Raw genomic sequence first — 19,585 nt, forward strand, 5'->3', positions numbered from 1 at the left:
TAAAAACCTAAATACATTGGCATGTATTAACTACAAACACATATGCGTTCAATTTTAATTACATTGAATTACATGAAAACTCTACATATAACATTGAATTCCAACATGAAAACTCTACCTATAACATTGGCAAAACATTCTACATTATAACATTTTAATTGACAATACGAGCCCGTTTTTAAAGTGACGGTCTCTCAGCCATCTTAAGATGAAAGCACTAACAGTAGGTGGTAAAGTAAATATAACCCCACAGAGTGTGAAACCCTCAACATGTCATCAAACCAACACACCTTACTCTTCTCTATTTTTACAAATTATTTGCCATTTGTCTTACAAGAAGCTAAAGTTACTATGTATGCTGATGACTGCAGACTCTACACATCAGTATCTACAGCCATGGGAGCTCACAGAGACTCTTAGCAAAAGGACTTACAGAATAAACTGGGTGTAAATACATCTAAAAGCATATTGTATTTGGTTAAAACCATTCTTAGACCTAAACCTCACCTGGGGTTGTGCATGTGAAGATGGGGTGTGAATATCATGGTCAGGTCATATTGTATTTGGTTCCAACCATTCTCTTAGACCTAAACCTCACCTGGGGTTGTGCATGTGAAGATGGGGTGTGAATATCATGGTCAGGTCATATTGTATTTGGTTCCTAAGTTCTTAGTTTCACCTGGGGATGAGGTGAAAGTTATCATGGTCAGGTCATATTGACTAAGTTGTTGTTTAGATGGGAGAAGTTAACATGGTCAGGTCATATTGACTAAGTTGTAGTTTAGATGAGGTGAAGTTATCATGGTCTCGTCATATTGACTAAGTTGTTGTTTAGATGGGGAGAAGTTAACATGGTCAGGTCATATTGACTAAGTTGTTGTTTAGATGAGGTGAAGTTATCATGGTCAACTGTTAGACTAGGTTGTTGACTAAGTTGTTGTGAAGATGGGGAGGGGTATTGTCTGTTATAAAAAAATATGTTCTGTGTTTCTGACACAAAGATCAACTGTACTAGTTGTCCAGACTCTGGTCTTGTCCCATCTTGAGGACTGTCTGGTAATATGGTCAGGTGCAGAAAAGAAAGACCTAGCAAAGCTGTCTCAAAACAAAACAGCACGCCTTGCCCTTTAACTACACACACATATAACTAACATCAACAACATGGTTGATAGTCTTTTATGGTTGAAGAAATATTTGTGTGTTGAAAATACCTAACCACTTGTATATTGTATTTGTATACACTTCAGAACAGACAAAGTGCCTTCAGAAAGTATTCAGACCCCTTGATTTATTCCACATTCTGTTACGTTACAGCCTTATTCTATAATGGATTCAATTGTTTTCCATCATCAATCTACACACAATACCCCATAATGACATCACAATACCCCGTAATGACATCACAATACCCCATAATGACAAACAAAGAAAAACCCCGATTTGTTTTTCTCCAAAATTGTTGCAAATTTATACAAATAAAATAATCTGACATCACATTTACATAAGTATTCAGACCCTTTAATCAGTACTTTGTTGAAGCACCTTTGGCAGTGATTACAGCCTTGGGTTTTCTTGGGTATGACGCTAACCTGTATTTGGAGAGTTCCCCCATTCTTATCTGCAGATCCTCTCAAGCTCTGTCAGGTTGGATGGGGTGCGTCGCTGCACAGCAATTTTCAGGTCTCTCCAGGGAGGTTAGATCGGGTTCAAGTCCGGTCTCTGGCTGGGCCACTCAAGGACATTCAGAGACTTGTCCCGAAGCCACTTCTTGGCTGTATGCTTAGGGTAATTGTCCTGTTGGAAGGTGAACCATCGCCCCAGTCTGAGGTCCTGAGCAGGTTTTCATCAAGGATCTCTCTGTACTTTTCTCCGTTCATCTTTCCCTCGAACCTGACTAGTTTCCCAGTCCCTGCTGCTGAAAAACATCCCCACAGCATGATGCTGATTTCTCATAGTCTAAGAGTCCTTCAAGTGCCTTTTGGCAAACTCTAAGCGGGCTGTCATGTGCCTTTTACTGAGGAGTGGCTTCTGTCTGGACACTCTACCATAAAGGCCTGATTGGTGGAGTGCTGCAGAGATGGTTGTCCTTCTAGAAGGTTCTCCCATCTCCACAGAGGAACTGTGGAGCTCTGTCAGGGTGACCATTGCGTTCTTGGTCACCGCCCTGACCAAGGTCCTTCTCCCCCGGGGTCTGAATACTTTCCCGAATAGACTGCAGATACCCCACCAGACACACCACTGAGTTTCATCACGGTACCAAAACCATGAAGAATGGGGATCCAAAATCCTGTAGCTAATGGGGATCCTAATAAACTAAAAACTCACAGCAGACCACACATCTGTAATGTCTCTCTCCAGTGTGTTCGCTGATGCATCTTCAACTGTGAGTTTGTGTGAGTTTGTGTGCAACCCAGGCGAGATGATCGAATCCCCTCATTGATCAAAGCTTCTGTAAGATTTCTCTCCCGCGTGTGTTCTCTTGTGCCTTGTCAGTTGTACCGTTTGACGGAAACTCTTTCCACATATAGCACAAACAAAAGGTTTCTCTCCTGTGTGAATTCTCTGGTGTATAGTCAGTGTTCCTAAGGTAGTGAAACTCTTCCCACATTGATCACAGACATATGGTTTCTCTCCTGTATGTGTTCGTCTGTGTTCAGTCAGGGAACCAGCTTCGGCAAAACTCTTCTCACATTGATCACAGTTATATGGTTTCTCTCCCGTGTGTGTTCGCTTGTGTATAGTCAGTTGTCCTGACTGACGAAAACTCTTTTCACATACAGCGCAGACATATGGTTTCTCTCCTGTGTGTATTCTCTGGTGTATAGTCAGTGCTCCTAAGGTAGTGAAACCCTTCCCACATTGATCACAGACATAAGATTTCCTTCCTGTGTGTGTTCGCTTGTGTTCAGTCCTGGTATCAGCTCGAGCAAAACTCTTCCCACATTGATCACAGCGATAAGATTTCTCTCCAGTGTGTGTTAGCTTGTGTTTCGTCAGTTGCCCTGGCTGACGAAAACTCTTCCCACATTGATCACAGCCATATGGTTTCTCTCCTGTGTGTATTCTCTGGTGTCTCTTTAGGTCTCCTAAATGTGGGAAACTTTTCTCACATACATCACAGCTGTAAGGGCGCTGGATCACTTTCAACCCTGGAGCCTTCCCAGATGATAAGACCCTCCCACTGAGCGAGCGACTGTTAGGGTTGTCCCCTGTGAAACAAAGACATGAAGTTAAGGTTCCTCACATGTACCAAAGTACTTAATGACCCAGTGTTGAAGTATCTTCCCCATCCAACACAGATGAGCTGCTATACAACACTGAATAGTTACGTTGAGCAAATACGGGTCAATTAATAAATATTGACCAATCAATGAACTGTTACAAAAGCAGATTGTAGTCTATACACACCATTGTTCCTACTTGATGACATCGAATCTGAATCTCCATCGTTGTCCTCCACGTTCCATTCTTCATCGCAGTCTGTATCATTATCATCATCATCAGACTGGCTGGGACTCATGGGTGCCACACTAGATTCTTCCTGTATTTTTCTGATGTCATCTTTCAGTCGGAGTAACCAAGACATTCCCTGCTCCTCCGATTTCAAAGAATCTGCGTTTTCCCACATTTCTTCCATGATTTTACGTCGCAACGAGCGATGGTTCTTTCCTTTAACTTGGGGGCCATCTATTCCACAACGTTCACACAGGTGTCGTAAATGATCCTCCGTTAGAGGGTGTAAACTCTGTTCGATTTCTTCCATCAATGCTTCCTTCTCTCCACTCATGTTGTCCTGCTGGTGGGAACAACAACAATGCAGTCAATGGCAAGACAGCAGGAAGTCCATACACTTTAGATGACCTGTAGTAGAAGACAGCAGGAAGTCCATACACTTTAGATGACCTGTAGTAGAAGACAGCAGGAAGTCCATACACTTTAGATGACCTGTAGTAGAAGACAGCAGGAAGTCTACACACTTTAGATGACCTGTAGTAGAAGAAGAAGAAGACAGCAGGAAGTCCATACACTTTAGATGACCTGTAGTAGAAAAAGAAGACAGCAGGAAGTCCATACACTTTAGATGACCTGTAGTAGTAGAAGACAGCAGGAAGTCCATACACTTTAGATGACCTGTAGTAGAAGAAGACAGCAGGAAGTCCATACACTTTAGATGACCTGTAGTAGAAGAAGACAGCAGGAAGTCCATACACTTTAGATGACCTGTAGTAGAAGAAGACAGCAGGAAGTCCATACACTTTAGATGACCTGTAGTAGAAGAAGACAGCAGGAAGTCCATACACTTTAGATGACCTGTAGTAGAAGAAGACAGCAGGAAGTCCATACACTTTAGATGACCTGTAGTAGAAGAAGAAGACAGCAGGAAGTCCATACACTTTAGATGACCTGTAGTAGAAGAAGACAGCAGGAAGTCCATACACTTTAGATGACCTGTAGTAGAAGAAGACAGCAGGAAGTCCATACACTTTAGATGACCTGTAGTAGAAGAAGACAGCAGGAAGTCCATACACTTTAGATGACCTGTAGTAGAAGACAGCAGGAAGTCCATACAATTTAGATGACCTGTAGTAGAAGACAGCAGGAAGTCCATACAATTTAGATGACCTGTAGTAGAAGAAGAAGACAGCAGGAAGTCCATACAATTTAGATGACCTGTAGTAGAAGAAGAAGACAGCAGGAAGTCCATACAATTTAGATGACCTGTAGTAGAAGAAGAAGACAGCAGGAAGTCCATACACTTTAGATGACCTGTAGTAGAAGAAGACAGCAGGAAGTCCATACACTTTAGATGACCTGTAGTAGAAGAAGACAGCAGGAAGTCCATACACTTTAGATGACCTGTAGTAGAAGAAGAAGACAGCAGGAAGTCCATACACTTTAGATGACCTGTAGTAGAAGAAGACAGCAGGAAGTCCATACACTTTAGATGACCTGTAGTAGAAGAAGAAGACAGCAGGAAGTCCATACAATTTAGATGACCTGTAGTAGAAGACAGCAGGAAGAAGATGACCTGTAGTAGAAGAAGACAGCAGGAAGTCCATACATGACCTGTTTAGATGACCTGTAGTAGAAGAAGACAGCAGGAAGTCCATACACTTTAGATGACCTGTAGAAGAAGAAGACAGCAGGAAGTCCATACACTTTAGATGACCTGTAGTAGAAGAAGAAGACAGCAGGAAGTCCATACACTTTAGATGACCTGTAGTAGAAGAAGACAGCAGGAAGTCCATACACTTTAGATGAAGAAGAACAGCAGGAAGTCCATACACTTTAGATGACCTGTAGTAGAAGAAGACAGCAGGAAGTCCATACACTTTAGATGACCTGTAGAAGACAGCAGGAAGAAGATGACCTGTAAGAAGACAGCAGGAAGTCCATACACTTTAGATGACCTGTAGTAGAAGAAGACAGCAGGAAGTCCATACACTTTAGATGACCTGTAGTAGAAGAAGACAGCAGGAAGTCCATACACTTTAGATGACCTGTAGAAGAAGAAGACAGCAGGAAGTCCATACACTTTAGATGACCTGTAGTAGAAGAAGACAGCAGGAAGTCCATACACTTTAGATGACCTGTAGTAGAAGAAGACAGCAGGAAGTCCATACACTTTAGATGACCTGTAGTCCATACACTTTAGAAGAAGACAGCAGGAAGTCCATACACTTTAGATGACCTGTAGTAGAAGAAGAAGACAGCAGGAAGTCCATACACTTTAGATGACCTGTAGTAGAAGAAGAAGACAGCAGGAAGTCCATACACTTTAGATGACCTGTAGTAGAAGAAGAAGACAGACCAGGAAGTCCATACACTTTAGATGACCTGTAGTCCATACACTTTAGAGAAGAAGACAGCAGGAAGTCCATACACTTTAGATGACCTGTAGTAGAAGAAGACAGCAGGAAGTCCATACACTTTAGATGACCTGTAGTAGAAGAAGACAGCAGGAAGTCCATACACTTTAGATGACCTGTAGTAGAAGAAGAAGACAGCAGGAAGTCCATACTTTAGATGACCTTTAGATGACCTTTAGTGAGTAGAAGAAGACAGCAGGAAGTCCATACACTTTAGATGACCTGTAGTAGAAGAAGAAGACAGCAGGAAGTCCATACACTTTAGATGACCTAGAAGAAGAAGACAGCAGGAAGTCCATACACTTTAGTGACCTGTAGAGAAGACAGCAGGAAGTCCATACACTTTAGATGACCTGTAGTAGAAGAAGAAGACAGCAGGAAGTCCATACACTTTAGATGACCTGTAGTAGAAGAAGACAGCAGGAAGTCCATACACTTTAGATGACCTGTAGAAGAAGAAGACAGCAGGAAGTCCATACACTTTAGATGACCTGTAGTAGAAGAAGACAGCAGGAAGTCCATACACTTTAGATGACCTGTAGTAGAAGAAGAAGACAGCAGGAAGTCCATACACTTTAGATGACCTGTAGTAGAAGAAGAAGACAGCAGGAAGTCCATACACTTTAGATGACCTGTAGTAGAAGAAGAAGACAGCAGGAAGTCCATACACTTTAGATGACCTGTAGTAGAAGAAGACAGCAGGAAGTCCATACACTTTAGATGACCTGTAGTAGAAGAAGACAGCAGAAGTCCATACAAGAAGAAGACAGCAGGAAGTCCATACACTTTAGATGACCTGTAGTAGAAGAAGAAGACAGCAGGAAGTCCATACACTTTAGATGACCTGTAGTAGAGCAGAAGAAGACAGCAGGAAGTCCATACACTTTAGATGACCTGTAGTAGAAGAAGACAGCAGGAAGTCCATACACTTTAGATGACCTGTAGTAGAAGAAGACAGCAGGAAGTCCATACACTTTAGATGACCTGTAGTAGATGACCTGTAGTAGAAGAAGACAGCAGGAAGTCCATACACTTTAGATGACCTGTAGTAGAAGAAGAAGACAGCAGGAAGTCCATACACTTTAGATGACCTGTAGTAGAAGAAGAAGACAGCAGGAAGTCCATACACTTTAGATGACCTGTAGTAGAAGAAGACAGCAGGAAGTCCATACACTTTAGATGACCTGTAGTAGAAGAAGAAGAAGACAGCAGGAAGTCCATACACTTTAGATTTAGATGACCTGTAGTAGTAGAAGAAGAGAGCAGGAAATCCAGTTGATAAATGGCTACTACAGGTTGCCATCTATCAACAGGTATGGAAGTATTCCCAAGTTCGTTGTGGTCGCAGGAAGTCCATACACTTTTTTTTTTTTAGAAGAGGACAAACGGCGGTTATTGTCCCATTTTCGATGTGAGTGATTTAATATGCTCGCTATTTATTACAGTAGAACAAACTAATCAATTTCAGTCTGGAGTGACCGCTTGGTAAATATTGGTGCGTGAGCAGTTTTTAAAAGGTAGTATTTTAGCAAAATACAAGTAATCTGAACAAGTGTGACACGTGTGTGTAGAGGGGAATTTGTATGTCTTGGTCTTCAACAAAAAAAAAAAAAAAAAATCACAAATTATTTCAGCATATTGATGAATTTGGACATTTAAACCCTCTGATTAATGATTAATTAACGAGACGTGGTCTATAGCGTTGGGGATACGGTCCAATGACTGTGACTGAATGTTGATGCCTCCACACAGCACACGCCAGCTGTCATCTGGAGCTCCACATTGATCTGATACTGGTACTCCCTGCATATAGCTGGTCACAAATTGATCTGGTACTGGTACTCCCACAGCACACGCCCTGCTAGCTCCACATTGATCTGATACTGGTACTCCATGTATATAGCTGCTCATTGATCTGGTACTGGTACTCCCTGTATATAGCTGCTCATTGATCTGGTACTGGTACTCCCTGTATATAGCTGCTCATTGATCTGGTACTGGTACTCCCTGTATATAGCTGCTCATTGATCTGATACTGGTACTCCCTGTATATAGCTGCTCATTGATCTGGTACTGGTACTCCATGTATATAGCTGCACATTGATCTGGTACTCCCTGTATATAGCTGCACATTGATCTGGTACTCCCTGTATATAGCTGCACATTGATCTGGTACTCCCTGTATATAGCTGCACATTGATCTGGTACTGGTACTCCCTGTATATAGCTCCACATTGATCTGATACTCCCTGTATATAGCTGCACATTGATCTGGTACTGGTACTCCCTGTATATAGCTGCACATTGATCTGGTACTCCCTGTATATAGCACCACATTGATCTGGTACTGGTACTCCCTGTATATAGCTGCACATTGATCTGGTACTTGTACTCCCTGTATATAGCTGCACATTGATCTGGTACTCCCTGTATATAGCTATTTTTACGCTGCCAATACTCTCTTTATCATATACAGTGGGGAGAACAAGTATTTGATACACTGACGATTTTGCAGGTTTTCCTACTTATGTCATGCAATAAAATGCTAATTAATTACTTAAAAATCATACAATGTGATTTTCTGGATTTTTGTTTTAGATTTTGTCTTTCACAGTTGAAGTGTACCTTTGATAAAAATTACAGACCTCTACATGCTTTGTAAGTAGGAAAACCTGCAAAATCGGCAGTGTATCAAATACTTGTTCTCCACCCTGTAGCTGCACATTGATCTGGTACTCCCTGTATATAGCTGCACATTGATCTGGTACTCCCTGTATATAGCTGCTCATTGATCTGGTACTCCCTGTATATAGCTGCACATTGATCTGGTACTCCCTGTATATAGCTGCACATTGATCTGGTACTGGTACTCCCTGTATATAGCTGCTCATTGATCTGGTACTGGTACTCCCTGTATATAGCTGCTTATTGATCTGGTACTGGTACTCCCTGTATATAGCTCCACATTGATCTGGTACTGATACCACCTGCCTGGGGGAATCATCGGATGGGGCCACAGTGTCTCATGACCCCTCCTGTCTCAGCCTCCAGTGTTTATGCTGCAGTAGTTTGTGTCAGTTTGTTATATCTGGAGTACTTCTCCTGTCTTATCCGGTGTCCTGTGTGAATTTAAGTATGCTCTCTCTAATTCTCTTTCTTTCTTGGAGGACCTGAGCCCTAGGACCATGCCTCATGACTACCTGGCATGATGACTCCTTGCTGTCCCCAGTCCACCTGGCCGTGCTGCTGCTCCAGTTTCAACTGTTCTGCCTGTGATTATTATTATTTGACCATGCTGGTCATTTATGAACATTTGAACATCTTGGCCATGTTCTGTTATAATCTCCACCCGGCACAGCCAGAAGAGGACTGGCCACCCCTCATAGCCTGGTTCCTCTCTAGGTTTCTTCCTTGGTTTTGGCCTTTCTAGGGAGTTTTTCATAGCCACTGTGCTTCTACACCTGCATTGCTTGCTGTTTGGAGTTTTAGGCTGGGTTTCTGTACAGCACTTTGAGATATCAGCTGATGTACGAAGGGCTATATAAATACATTTGATTTGATAACAGCTTACATAATTCTGCCAAAAAACAATGACATTCTCTCTCACCCAAGTGGTATATATGCTATTTAGGTGAGTGCCGAAGTCGCCCCATGATAAGCAGTTCCCATTTTTGCGGTCCGACTCATCCCAAACCATCCTAATTTGGTTGAGGTCGGGGATTGTGGATGCCAGGTCATCTGATGCAGCACTCCATCACTCTCCTTCTTGGTCAAATAGCCCTTACACAGCCTGGAGGTGTGTTGGGTCATTATCCTGTTGAAAAACGAATGATTGTCCCACTAAGCCCGAACCAGATGGGATGGCGTATCGCTGCAGAATGCTGTGTTAGCCATGCTGGTTAAGTGCCTTGAATTCTGAATCACAAACATTGTCACCAGAGAAACCTCCTCCTCCACGCTTTACGGTGGGAAATAGACATGCAGAGATCATCCGTTCACCGACACCGCGTCTCACAAAGACACTGCGGTTGGAACCAGAAATGTCCGATTTGGACTCCAGACCAAAAGAAAAAATTTCCACCGGTCTAATGTCCATTGCTTGTGTTTCTTGGCCCAAGCAAGTCTCTTTTTCGTATTGGTTTCTTTGCAGCATTCGACCATGAAGACCTGATTCGCAGAGTCTCCTCTGAACAGTTGATGTTGAGATGTGTCTGTAACTTGAACACCGTGAAGCATTTGTTTGGGCTGCAATTTCTGAGGCTGGTTCATTATAAGTTCATTATCTTCTGCAGCAGAGCGAACTCTGGGTCTTCCATTCCTGTGGTGGTCCTCTTGAGAGCCAGTTTCATCAAAGTTCTTGAAATTTTCCGTATTGACTGACCTTCATGTCTTAAAGTAATGATGGACTGTTGTTTCTCTTTGCTTATTTCAGCTGTTCTTGCTATAATTATGGACTTGTTATTTACTAAATAGGGCGATCTTCAGTATACCACCCCTACCTTGTCACAACACAACTGATGGCTCTAACGCATTAAGGGAAAAAAATCCACAAATTAACTTCTAACAAGGCACACCTGTTAATTGAAATGCATTCCAGGTGACTACTTCATGAAGCTGGTTGAGAGTGACAAGCGTGTGCAAAGCTGTCATCAAGGAAAAGGGTGGCTATTTAAAAAAAATCTAATATTTTGATTTTTTTTAACACTTTTTTGGTTACTACATGATTCCATGTGTTATTTCATAGTTTTGATGTCTTCACTATCATTCTACAATGTAGAAAATAGTCCAAATAAAGAAAAACCCTGGAATGGGTAGATGTGTCCAAACTTTTGACTGATACTGTATGTAGATTGATTTTCTTATTTTCTTTAAAACAACAAAACACAGACAATACCAATGGCCGCACACGTCAGAGGGTGTTCTGGTCAGAGGGTGTTCTGATCAGTGGGTGTTCTGGTCAGTGGGTGTTCTGGTCAGTGGGTGTTCTGGTCAGTGGGTGCTCGTGCCCCCACTCGCCCAGAGACATCGGCAAGGCCCCGCCCAGGCCCAAAGGGATTTTTCAAGGGCGGGACTTGGTACGCCCAGGCGGGCATGGAAGTGAGCGCACCCATAACTATCAGGACCAACAGACACACCGCTCAGCGCATGAATCTACCAGGACCAGCAGACACACCGCTCACAGCATGAATCTACCAGGGCCAGCAGACACACCGCTCACAGCATGAATCTACCAGGACCAGCAGACACCCGCTCACAGCATGAATCTACCAGGGCCAGCAGACACGCAGCTCACAGCATGAATCGACCAGGGCCAGCAGACAGGCAGCATCGACCAGGGCCAGCAGACAGGCAGCATGAATCGACCAGGGCCAGCAGACAGGCAGCATGAATCGACCAGGGCCAGCAGACAGGCAGCATGAATCGACCAGGGCCAGCAGACAGGCAGCATGAATCGACCAGGGCCAGCAGACAGGCAGCATGAATCGACCAGGGCCAGCAGACAGGCAGCATGAATCTACCAGGGCCAGCAGACAGGCAGCATGAATCTACCAGGGCCAGCAGACAGGCAGCATGAATCTACCAGGGCCAGCAGACAGGCAGCATGAATCTACCAGGACCAGCAGACAGGCAGCATGAATCTACCAGGACCAGCAGACAGGCAGCATGAATCTACCAGGACCAGCAGACAGGCAGCATGAATCTACCAGGACCAGCAGACAGGCAGCATGAATCTACCAGGACCAGCAGACAGGCAGCATGAATCTACCAGGACCAGCAGACAGGCAGCATGAATCTACCAGGACCAGCAGACAGGCAGCATGAATCTACCAGGACCAGCAGACAGGCAGCATGAATCTACCAGGACCAGCAGACAGGCAGCATGAATCTACCAGGACCAACAGACAGGCAGCATGAATCTACCAGCAGACAGGCAGCATGAATCTACCAGGACCAGCAGACAGGCAGCATGAATCTACCAGGACCAGCAGACAGGCAGCATGAATCTACCAGGACCAGCAGACAGGCAGCATGAATCTACCAGGACCAGCAGACAGGCAGCATGAATCTACCAGGACCAGCAGACAGGCAGCATGAATCTACCAGGACCAGCAGACAGGCAGCATGAATCTACCAGGACCAGCAGACAGGCAGCATGAATCTACCAGGACCAGCAGACAGGCAGCATGAATCTACCAGGACCAGCAGACAGGCAGCATGAATCTACCAGGACCAGCAGACAGGCAGCATGAATCTACCAGGACCAGCAGACAGGCAGCATGAATCTACCAGGACCAGCAGACAGGCAGCATGAATCTACCAGGACCAGCAGACAGGCAGCATGAATCTACCAGGACCAGCAGACAGGCAGCATGAATCTACCAGGACCAGCAGACAGGCAGCATGAATCTACCAGGACCAGCACACACAGCATGAATCTACCAGGACCAGCACACACAGCATGAATCGACCAGGGCCAGCAGACACGCAGCATGAATCTACCAGGACCAGCAGACACACAGCATGAAACACAAAACATAGATAGCTAAATGTAAAACATACAATAATCCCATTCCTACCCTCACCCCTGATTGGAGGACCTCAATAATCCCACCCATGATTGGAGGACCTCCATAATCCCACCCCACCCTCACACCCGATTGGAGGACCTCAAACATTTATACTGTACATTGGCGTATATCATTTTTCCAACACGCATCAATTCCACCCTTCAGACAGCATCAGAGCAACCTCAATCTTTCCCAGTAAATCATCATTCTACCATTTCTTCTCACAATACATCCCTCCCATGGCGTCTCACTAGGGACTTGAACCCCGCCATCTGCAATATTTCTGACCAAACGTCCCCAAAAATAAACATTTAACCCAAAGAGCACAATGATATTTCCTGTTGACTGACCGTGGTCCTTCAAGTCGCCCAGCAATATAGTGCGCAGGTCCAACCACACCCTGATATTATTCCTGAACCTGACTCCAAAAATTAGACACCTACTGGACAGTAGGGCGGGGCGATATATCACATTTATTTGATTAATTTGAATGTATGTTTTTGCCAAAAAATTAAAATGCCTGTATTGCAGAATCAAGTTGTTTTGTTTGTTTTTGTTTTTAATGAGGGTCCACTTGCTGTCATGTTGTGTGTTTAAAAAATTAAAAAATGTTTCCCTTTATTTAACCAGGCAAGTCAGTTAAGAACAAATTCTTATTTTCAATGACGGCCTAGGAACAGTGGGTTAACTGCCTGTTCAGGGGCAGAACGACAGATTTGTACCTTGTCAGCTCGGGGATTTGAACTTGCAACCTTCCGGTTACTAGTCCAACGCTCTAACCACTAGGCTACCCTGCCGCCCCTACACTCTAACCACTAGGCTACCCTGCCGCCCCTACACTCTAACCACTAGGCTACCCTGCCGCCCCCTACACTCTAACCACTAGGCTACCCTGCCGCCCCACACTCTAACCACTAGGCTACCCTAACCACTAGGCTACCCCCCACACTCTAACCACTAGGCTACCCTGCCCCCCACACTCTAACCACCAGGCTACCTGCCGCCCCTACACTCTAACCACAGGCTACCCTGCCACCCCTACACTCTAACCACTAGGCTACCCTGCCGCCCCTACACTCTAACCACAGGCTACCCTGCCGCCCCTACACTCTAACCACTAGGCTACCCTGCCGCCCCTACACTCTAACCACTAGGCTACCCTGCCGCCCCTACCTCTAACCACCAGGCTACCCTACCTCTAACCCCTACCCCTACACTCTAACCACCAGGCTACCCTGCCGCCCCTACACTCTAACCACCAGGCTACCCTGCCACCCCTACACTCTAACCACCAGGCTACCCTGCCACCCCTACACTCTAACCACCAGGCTACCCTGCCGCCCCTACACTCTAACCACAGGCTACCCTGCCACCCCTACACTCTAACCACTAGGCTACCCTGCCGCCCCTACACTCTAACCACTAGGCTACCCTGCCGCCCCTACACTCTAACCACTAGGCTACCCTGGCTAACCACCAGGCTACCCTGCCGCCCCTACACTCTAACCACAGGCTACCCTGCCGCCCCTACACTCTAACCACTAGGCTACCCTGCCGCCCCTACACTCTAACCACTAGGCTACCCTGCCACGCCCCTACACTCTAACCACTAGGCTACCCTGCCGCCCCTACACTCTAACCACTAGGCTACCTGCCACCCCTACACTCTAACCACCAGGCTACCTGCCACCTCTACACTCTAACCACCAGGCTACCCTGCCACCTCTACACTCTAACCACTAGGCTACTCTGCCGCCCTGTTGTCTTTTTGGTCTCCTTTGCTCCTTCTGTGCTGTGTGCACTTTCCCCATTTTACATCAGATATCTGTATATGACGACGAAATGCTCATGTCTCCTCCCTAACAACAGGAGTTGTCGTCCCAAAGTGAAGGCAGGCGACAAGTTTATGTTCAAAATAAGCACATTGAAACACATTGGGCTTATTTTGGCGAGAGTGAAACCTCTCTCTCTCTCTCTGCCTCTTTTTCTCCCAAGTCCCTACCACTCACAACAAAGATGAGAGATCACTTCTTCGTCACTGACAAGCAGGTTCAACTCGCTATTTGCATTTGAGGTTTGGTCTAACACTCGGTCATATGGACCCTGAAACACATGGAGACATTATTTAACTGTAATAGAGGAGAAGTTAACCTCTCTAACCAATCCCTGTCTATGTTTCAACTCCTCACATTTCAAACAGAGCACACACACTACACACACACACACTACACACACTATACACACAGGCAGAGCAGACACCACTCAAACAGATGCTAAATGAATGCTCATTTTGTGGCTAGCGCATTACAGTACCACGTACCACTAGCAGCATTTTAGTCAAATAAAGACTGCTATACAGGCTGTTTAGTCTGTGTTTTATAAATGTGCAATACGCATTATAAACGATTATATAAGGAACTGGCAAATCGTTGTCATTCTGAGAAATAAGGTAGGCCACTTGATTTCAACATGTGAACAATGTGAACAGGCTAGCCTGCTGTTCAAACAGCTGTGTTTTCTTTAATAACCATTCAACTGTTCTGCCTTGTTAGCTAGCAAATAGATTCTAAACTTGAAATATAAAATATGAGCTGGCTACTCACTAGCACGTGGGCTTGTGCTGGAGAGATTGTTTCTGAGACCGGTGTTAATGTGCATCATGCACGGTTCTGGTTAAAGCTGTAACAAAAAGACCATTTGTACAGACAGACCTGAAAGCCGGATCAGTGACAGCATAAAAGCAAAAAAGCAGGTACAACTATTTTGATTCCATTATTAGTGGGGTCTTATGGTTGTGGAAGGCATATAATCAGCCTAGGTATAATTTCACAAGCCCTGAAGTTATTTTATTATTGATGACCGTTTTTAAAAATGAAGTGTATTTTACCTTGAAAATTGTACAACAAAGTTTATTTTGAGAATAACATTTTTAAAATATCAAGACATATCGTGAATCGCCAATAAATTTGAACATAAACGGAGATATGATTATTGAGCCATACTGCCCAGCCCTACAGGACAGTACCAGAGAGACATGCTATTGAGCCATATCACCCAGCCCTAAAGGACAGTACCAGAGAGACATGCTATTGAGCCATACTGCCCAGTCCTACAGGACAGTACCAGAGAGACATGCTATTGAGCCATACTGCCCAGCCCTACAGGACAGTACCAGAGAGACATGCTATTGAGCCATACTGCCCAGCCCTACAGGACAGTACCAGAGAGACATGCTATTGAGCCATACTGCCCAGCCCTACAGGACAGTACCAGAGTCATATCACCCAGAGACAGTATGAGCTATCGCCCAGAGGACAGTACCAGAGAGACATGCTATTGAGCCATATCACCCAGACCTGATGGACAGTACCAGAGAGACATGCTATTGAGCCATACTGCCCAGCCCTACAGGACAGTACCAGAGAGACATGCTATTGAGCCATATCACCCAGACCTGATGGACAGTACCAGAGAGACATGCTATTGAGCCATAGCCCTACAGGACAGTACCCCAGCCATATCACCCCCTGACAGGACAGTACCAGAGAGACATGCTATTGAGCCATACTGCCCAGCCCTACAGGACAGTACCAGAGAGACATGCTATTGAGCCATACTGCCCAGCCCTACAGGACAGTACCAGAGAGACATGCTATTGAGCCCTACAGCCCAGCCCTACAGAGATACCAGAGAGACATGCAGAGAAAGGACATGCTATTGAGCCATATCACCCAGCCCTACAGGACAGTACCAGAGAGACATGCTATTGAGCCATATCACCCAGCCCAGGACAGTACCAGAGAGACATGCTATTGAGCCATACCGCCCAGCCCTACAGGACAGTACCAGAGAGACATGCTATTGAGCCATACTGCCCAGCCCTACAGGACAGTACCAGAGAGACATGCTATTGAGCCATACTGCCCAGCCCTACAGGACAGTACCAGAGAGACATGCTATTGAGCCATACTGCCCAGCCCTACAGGACAGTACCAGAGAGACATGCTATTGAGCCATACTGCCCAGCCCTGACAGGACAGTACCAGAGAGACATGCTATTGAGCCATACTGCCCAGCCCTACAGGACAGTACCAGAGAGACATGCTATTGAGCCATACTGCCCAGCCCTACAGGACAGTACCAGAGAGACATGCTATTGAGCCATACTGCCCAGCCCTACAGGACAGTACCAGAGAGACATGCTATTGAGCCATACTGCCCAGCCCTACAGGACAGTACCAGAGACATGCTATTGAGCCATACTGCCCAGCCCCCTACAGGACAGTACCAGAGAGACATGCTATTGAGCCATACTGCCCAGCCCTACAGGACAGTACCAGAGAGACATGCTATTGAGCCATACTGCCCAGCCCTACAGGACAGTACCAGAGAGACATGCTATTGAGCCATACTGCCCAGCCCTACAGGACAGTACCAGAGAGACATGCTATTGAGCCATACTGCCCAGCCCTACAGGACAGTACCAGAGAGACATGCTATTGAGCCATACTGCCCAGCCCTACTGCCCACAGGACAGTACCAGAGAGACATGCTATTGAGCCATACTGCCCAGCCCTACAGGACAGTACCAGAGAGACATGCTATTGAGCCATACTGCCCAGCCCTACAGGACAGTACCAGAGAGACATGCTATTGAGCCATATCATCCAGCCCTACAGGACAGTACCAGAGAGACATGCTATTGAGCCATATCATCCAGCCCTACAGGACAGTACCAGAGAGACATGCTATTGAGCCATACTGCCCAGCCCTACAGGACAGTACCAAAGAGACACGCTATTGATTCTGCACCGGTCTGTCTGTTCAATACCCAATATATACTGAGCATTATTTCTGGAGAGAATTTTATATAATAGCTTAAATTTAAAAGAGCAAATTGATGCATCTGTTGTTTTGTATAACAGCTCAAACCCGTTGCCATGGTCCTGGGACATCGAAGATCCGTTTTATGTCGCTTAGTTGTCAACCCTCTTGACTGTAAGTGAAACTGATACATTTTACGATTTATAAGGAGTCATTTATGATTCTTAATTGTTGGCAGACAAACTAATTCATTATTTTCGCAAAATATTTAGCTGGTCCGTGTTTCTCCAGGGTGCTGTTGGAGAGATACACCGCTATGGCGCTCCATCAACGTCCCGTCAAAAGATAATCTACATAAATCATGTAGCCTACGGTAGGCTACATCATCTATGACAATGTCGTGAAACAGACACTTTATTTTTACATCATACAAGCACGCTTCTCCGATCAAAAAAAAGCTATTCGATGTGAATGACATGTTAACAAATATTACATCCTAAAAATCAGGCTACCCACACTTGCTGTCCAGGAGTTTCACCCTGCGGGCTAAATCATGATAATCAGTGATGACAAGTTTATATTCCTTAAATGGTTTTTGACTAACTGATCATAGCAACAACAACAAAAATACAATACTTCAGCATTTCCTGCTGTGTAAATACATGGACTCATTGCAAATAGGTGAATGTTGGGTAGCTGATATTCAGAGCTTAAACAGCCAAAATGATTAGTCACAGGAATCAAGACTAATAACACAATGCAAATGTCTGTTTTACAAACGGTACCACGCAGACACCGGCTACACTATTCTAGTTGTTTAGGGCGGATTTTATGTTGTTGTCTCGTCTAGGGCGGAAGAACGGCCAGGACCGGGCCTGCACTGCCGTGTTTGTTCACGAACCACTAAACTGGAATTATTGACGATATCGTCATATCTAGACTGTCAACATTAGTCGTTCTTAAATGCACAAAAATATTAATGCAACTACAGCTGTTGTTGAACATAAGCTAGCTATTTAACTCACCAAATTCCTTGTAGAAAAGACAGCTAGCTAGCAAGCTAACGTAGCTAGCAAGTCCCTGTCCTCCCTTTTTTTCCACGTGGAAAATGAGGTAGCTTGCTAGCTTTTATCTCGTCAGTTTTGGCTCAGGATCATTTATGACTTTCAAACAAAGTTGTCCTGTGGCTGTTGCATTTCGGAGATTGAAAATAGGATATATTTATAGTTGGCTCCAAGCACGAACGTTTCAGCTACTATCTTGCAAGGTAGCAACTTCCGCTTTGACTGGCATTGTTGTTCTTCTTCTACGGTATTTTTGCGGTCCGCAAACAAGTATTGGGTGCATTCCGCCACCTCCTGTACAAGTGGTAAACGATAGAAGAAGAAAAAAAACTAAATTGTTGGAAATAAACAAACATTAAAAACCTATCCTACTCCGTCTGTCACAGTCCAACTCAAGTCACATCCTGACAACGGCTCAGTGGCCTGTGAGGACAGAACTTTCTGTGACAGGATTTCTTGCAAGGCCTCAGCTGTAAACTCAGAGTCACAAAAGAGCGTTCTGTATGCGCCAAAAAAATTACTCAAATGTTCTCTGATTTCTTCTTTGTTATGTGCTGCGTAGTTTATGACGAGGCACTAAACGCAACAAAGACCAACTTTTTTCACGCGCAATATATCAGGATCCCTTGGTTGCCGAGAAACATTCACAAGTGCAGGCTCTATTACCATGACGCCACTCGCCCCTTCCACTCGCCTCCAGATAGGAGACACACTGGACAGCCCTCGCTCTTGCCACCTCTGTCTCCTTAACTGGACAATCCGGGAAATGAAGGCGCATATTCGCCACTTACAGTTGCAGCATAACCTCAGCTAGCACACGATATTCTTCCGGTCTGCATACACTTGACACGTGACAAATTATTTTTTGCATTTATGACACGAGAGGGGTTTGTGCACAAAAGCTCTTAGACGATATTTCACAAATCTTAACTTTACATGAGAAGGGAGAGACTTTTCATCGAAGAACAGTAGTATGGACGATGTGAATTTCCTTACTTTATCCACCATACCCGTCAGTTGACATGCACCAATCACTTCACCTACTTCCTCGGCTGGGTCATCATGAAGTGCTTTGAGAGACTAGTCAAGGACCATATCACCTCCACCCTACCTGACACCCTTGACCCACTCCAATTTGCTTACCGCCCAAATAGGTCCACAGACGATGCAATCTCAACCACACTGCACACTGCCCTAACCCATCTGGACAAGAGGAATACCTATGTGAGAATGCTGTTCATCGACTACAGCTCGGCAT

The 19,585-nt window shown here is 44.9% G+C and overlaps 1 protein-coding gene across 2 annotated transcripts; it reads right to left on the reverse strand.

The window, feature by feature from the left end:
• Positions 1–2,129: 2,129 nt before the first annotated feature.
• Positions 2,130–18,617, reverse strand: LOC121845804 (zinc finger protein 239-like). Of its 2 annotated transcripts, none has more exons than XM_042317789.1 (3): positions 18,289–18,617; positions 3,409–3,793; positions 2,130–3,209 (listed from the first exon to the last, which is right to left on the reverse strand). In XM_042317789.1, exons 2-3 carry the CDS (start codon positions 3,785–3,787, stop codon positions 2,434–2,436), a joined length of 1,155 nt encoding a protein of 384 aa, XP_042173723.1. In that variant the 5' UTR covers positions 3,788–3,793; positions 18,289–18,617; the 3' UTR covers positions 2,130–2,433. The 2 variants fall into 2 exon arrangements, with proteins under 2 accessions (XP_042173723.1, XP_042173722.1); XM_042317788.1 differs by having other exon boundaries at positions 3,409–3,796.
• Positions 18,618–19,585: the final 968 nt, after the last annotated feature.

This window comes from Oncorhynchus tshawytscha, unplaced genomic scaffold (genome assembly GCF_018296145.1).
Source record: "Oncorhynchus tshawytscha isolate Ot180627B unplaced genomic scaffold, Otsh_v2.0 Un_contig_11018_pilon_pilon, whole genome shotgun sequence".
NCBI classification, from domain to species: domain Eukaryota; kingdom Metazoa; phylum Chordata; class Actinopteri; order Salmoniformes; family Salmonidae; genus Oncorhynchus; species Oncorhynchus tshawytscha.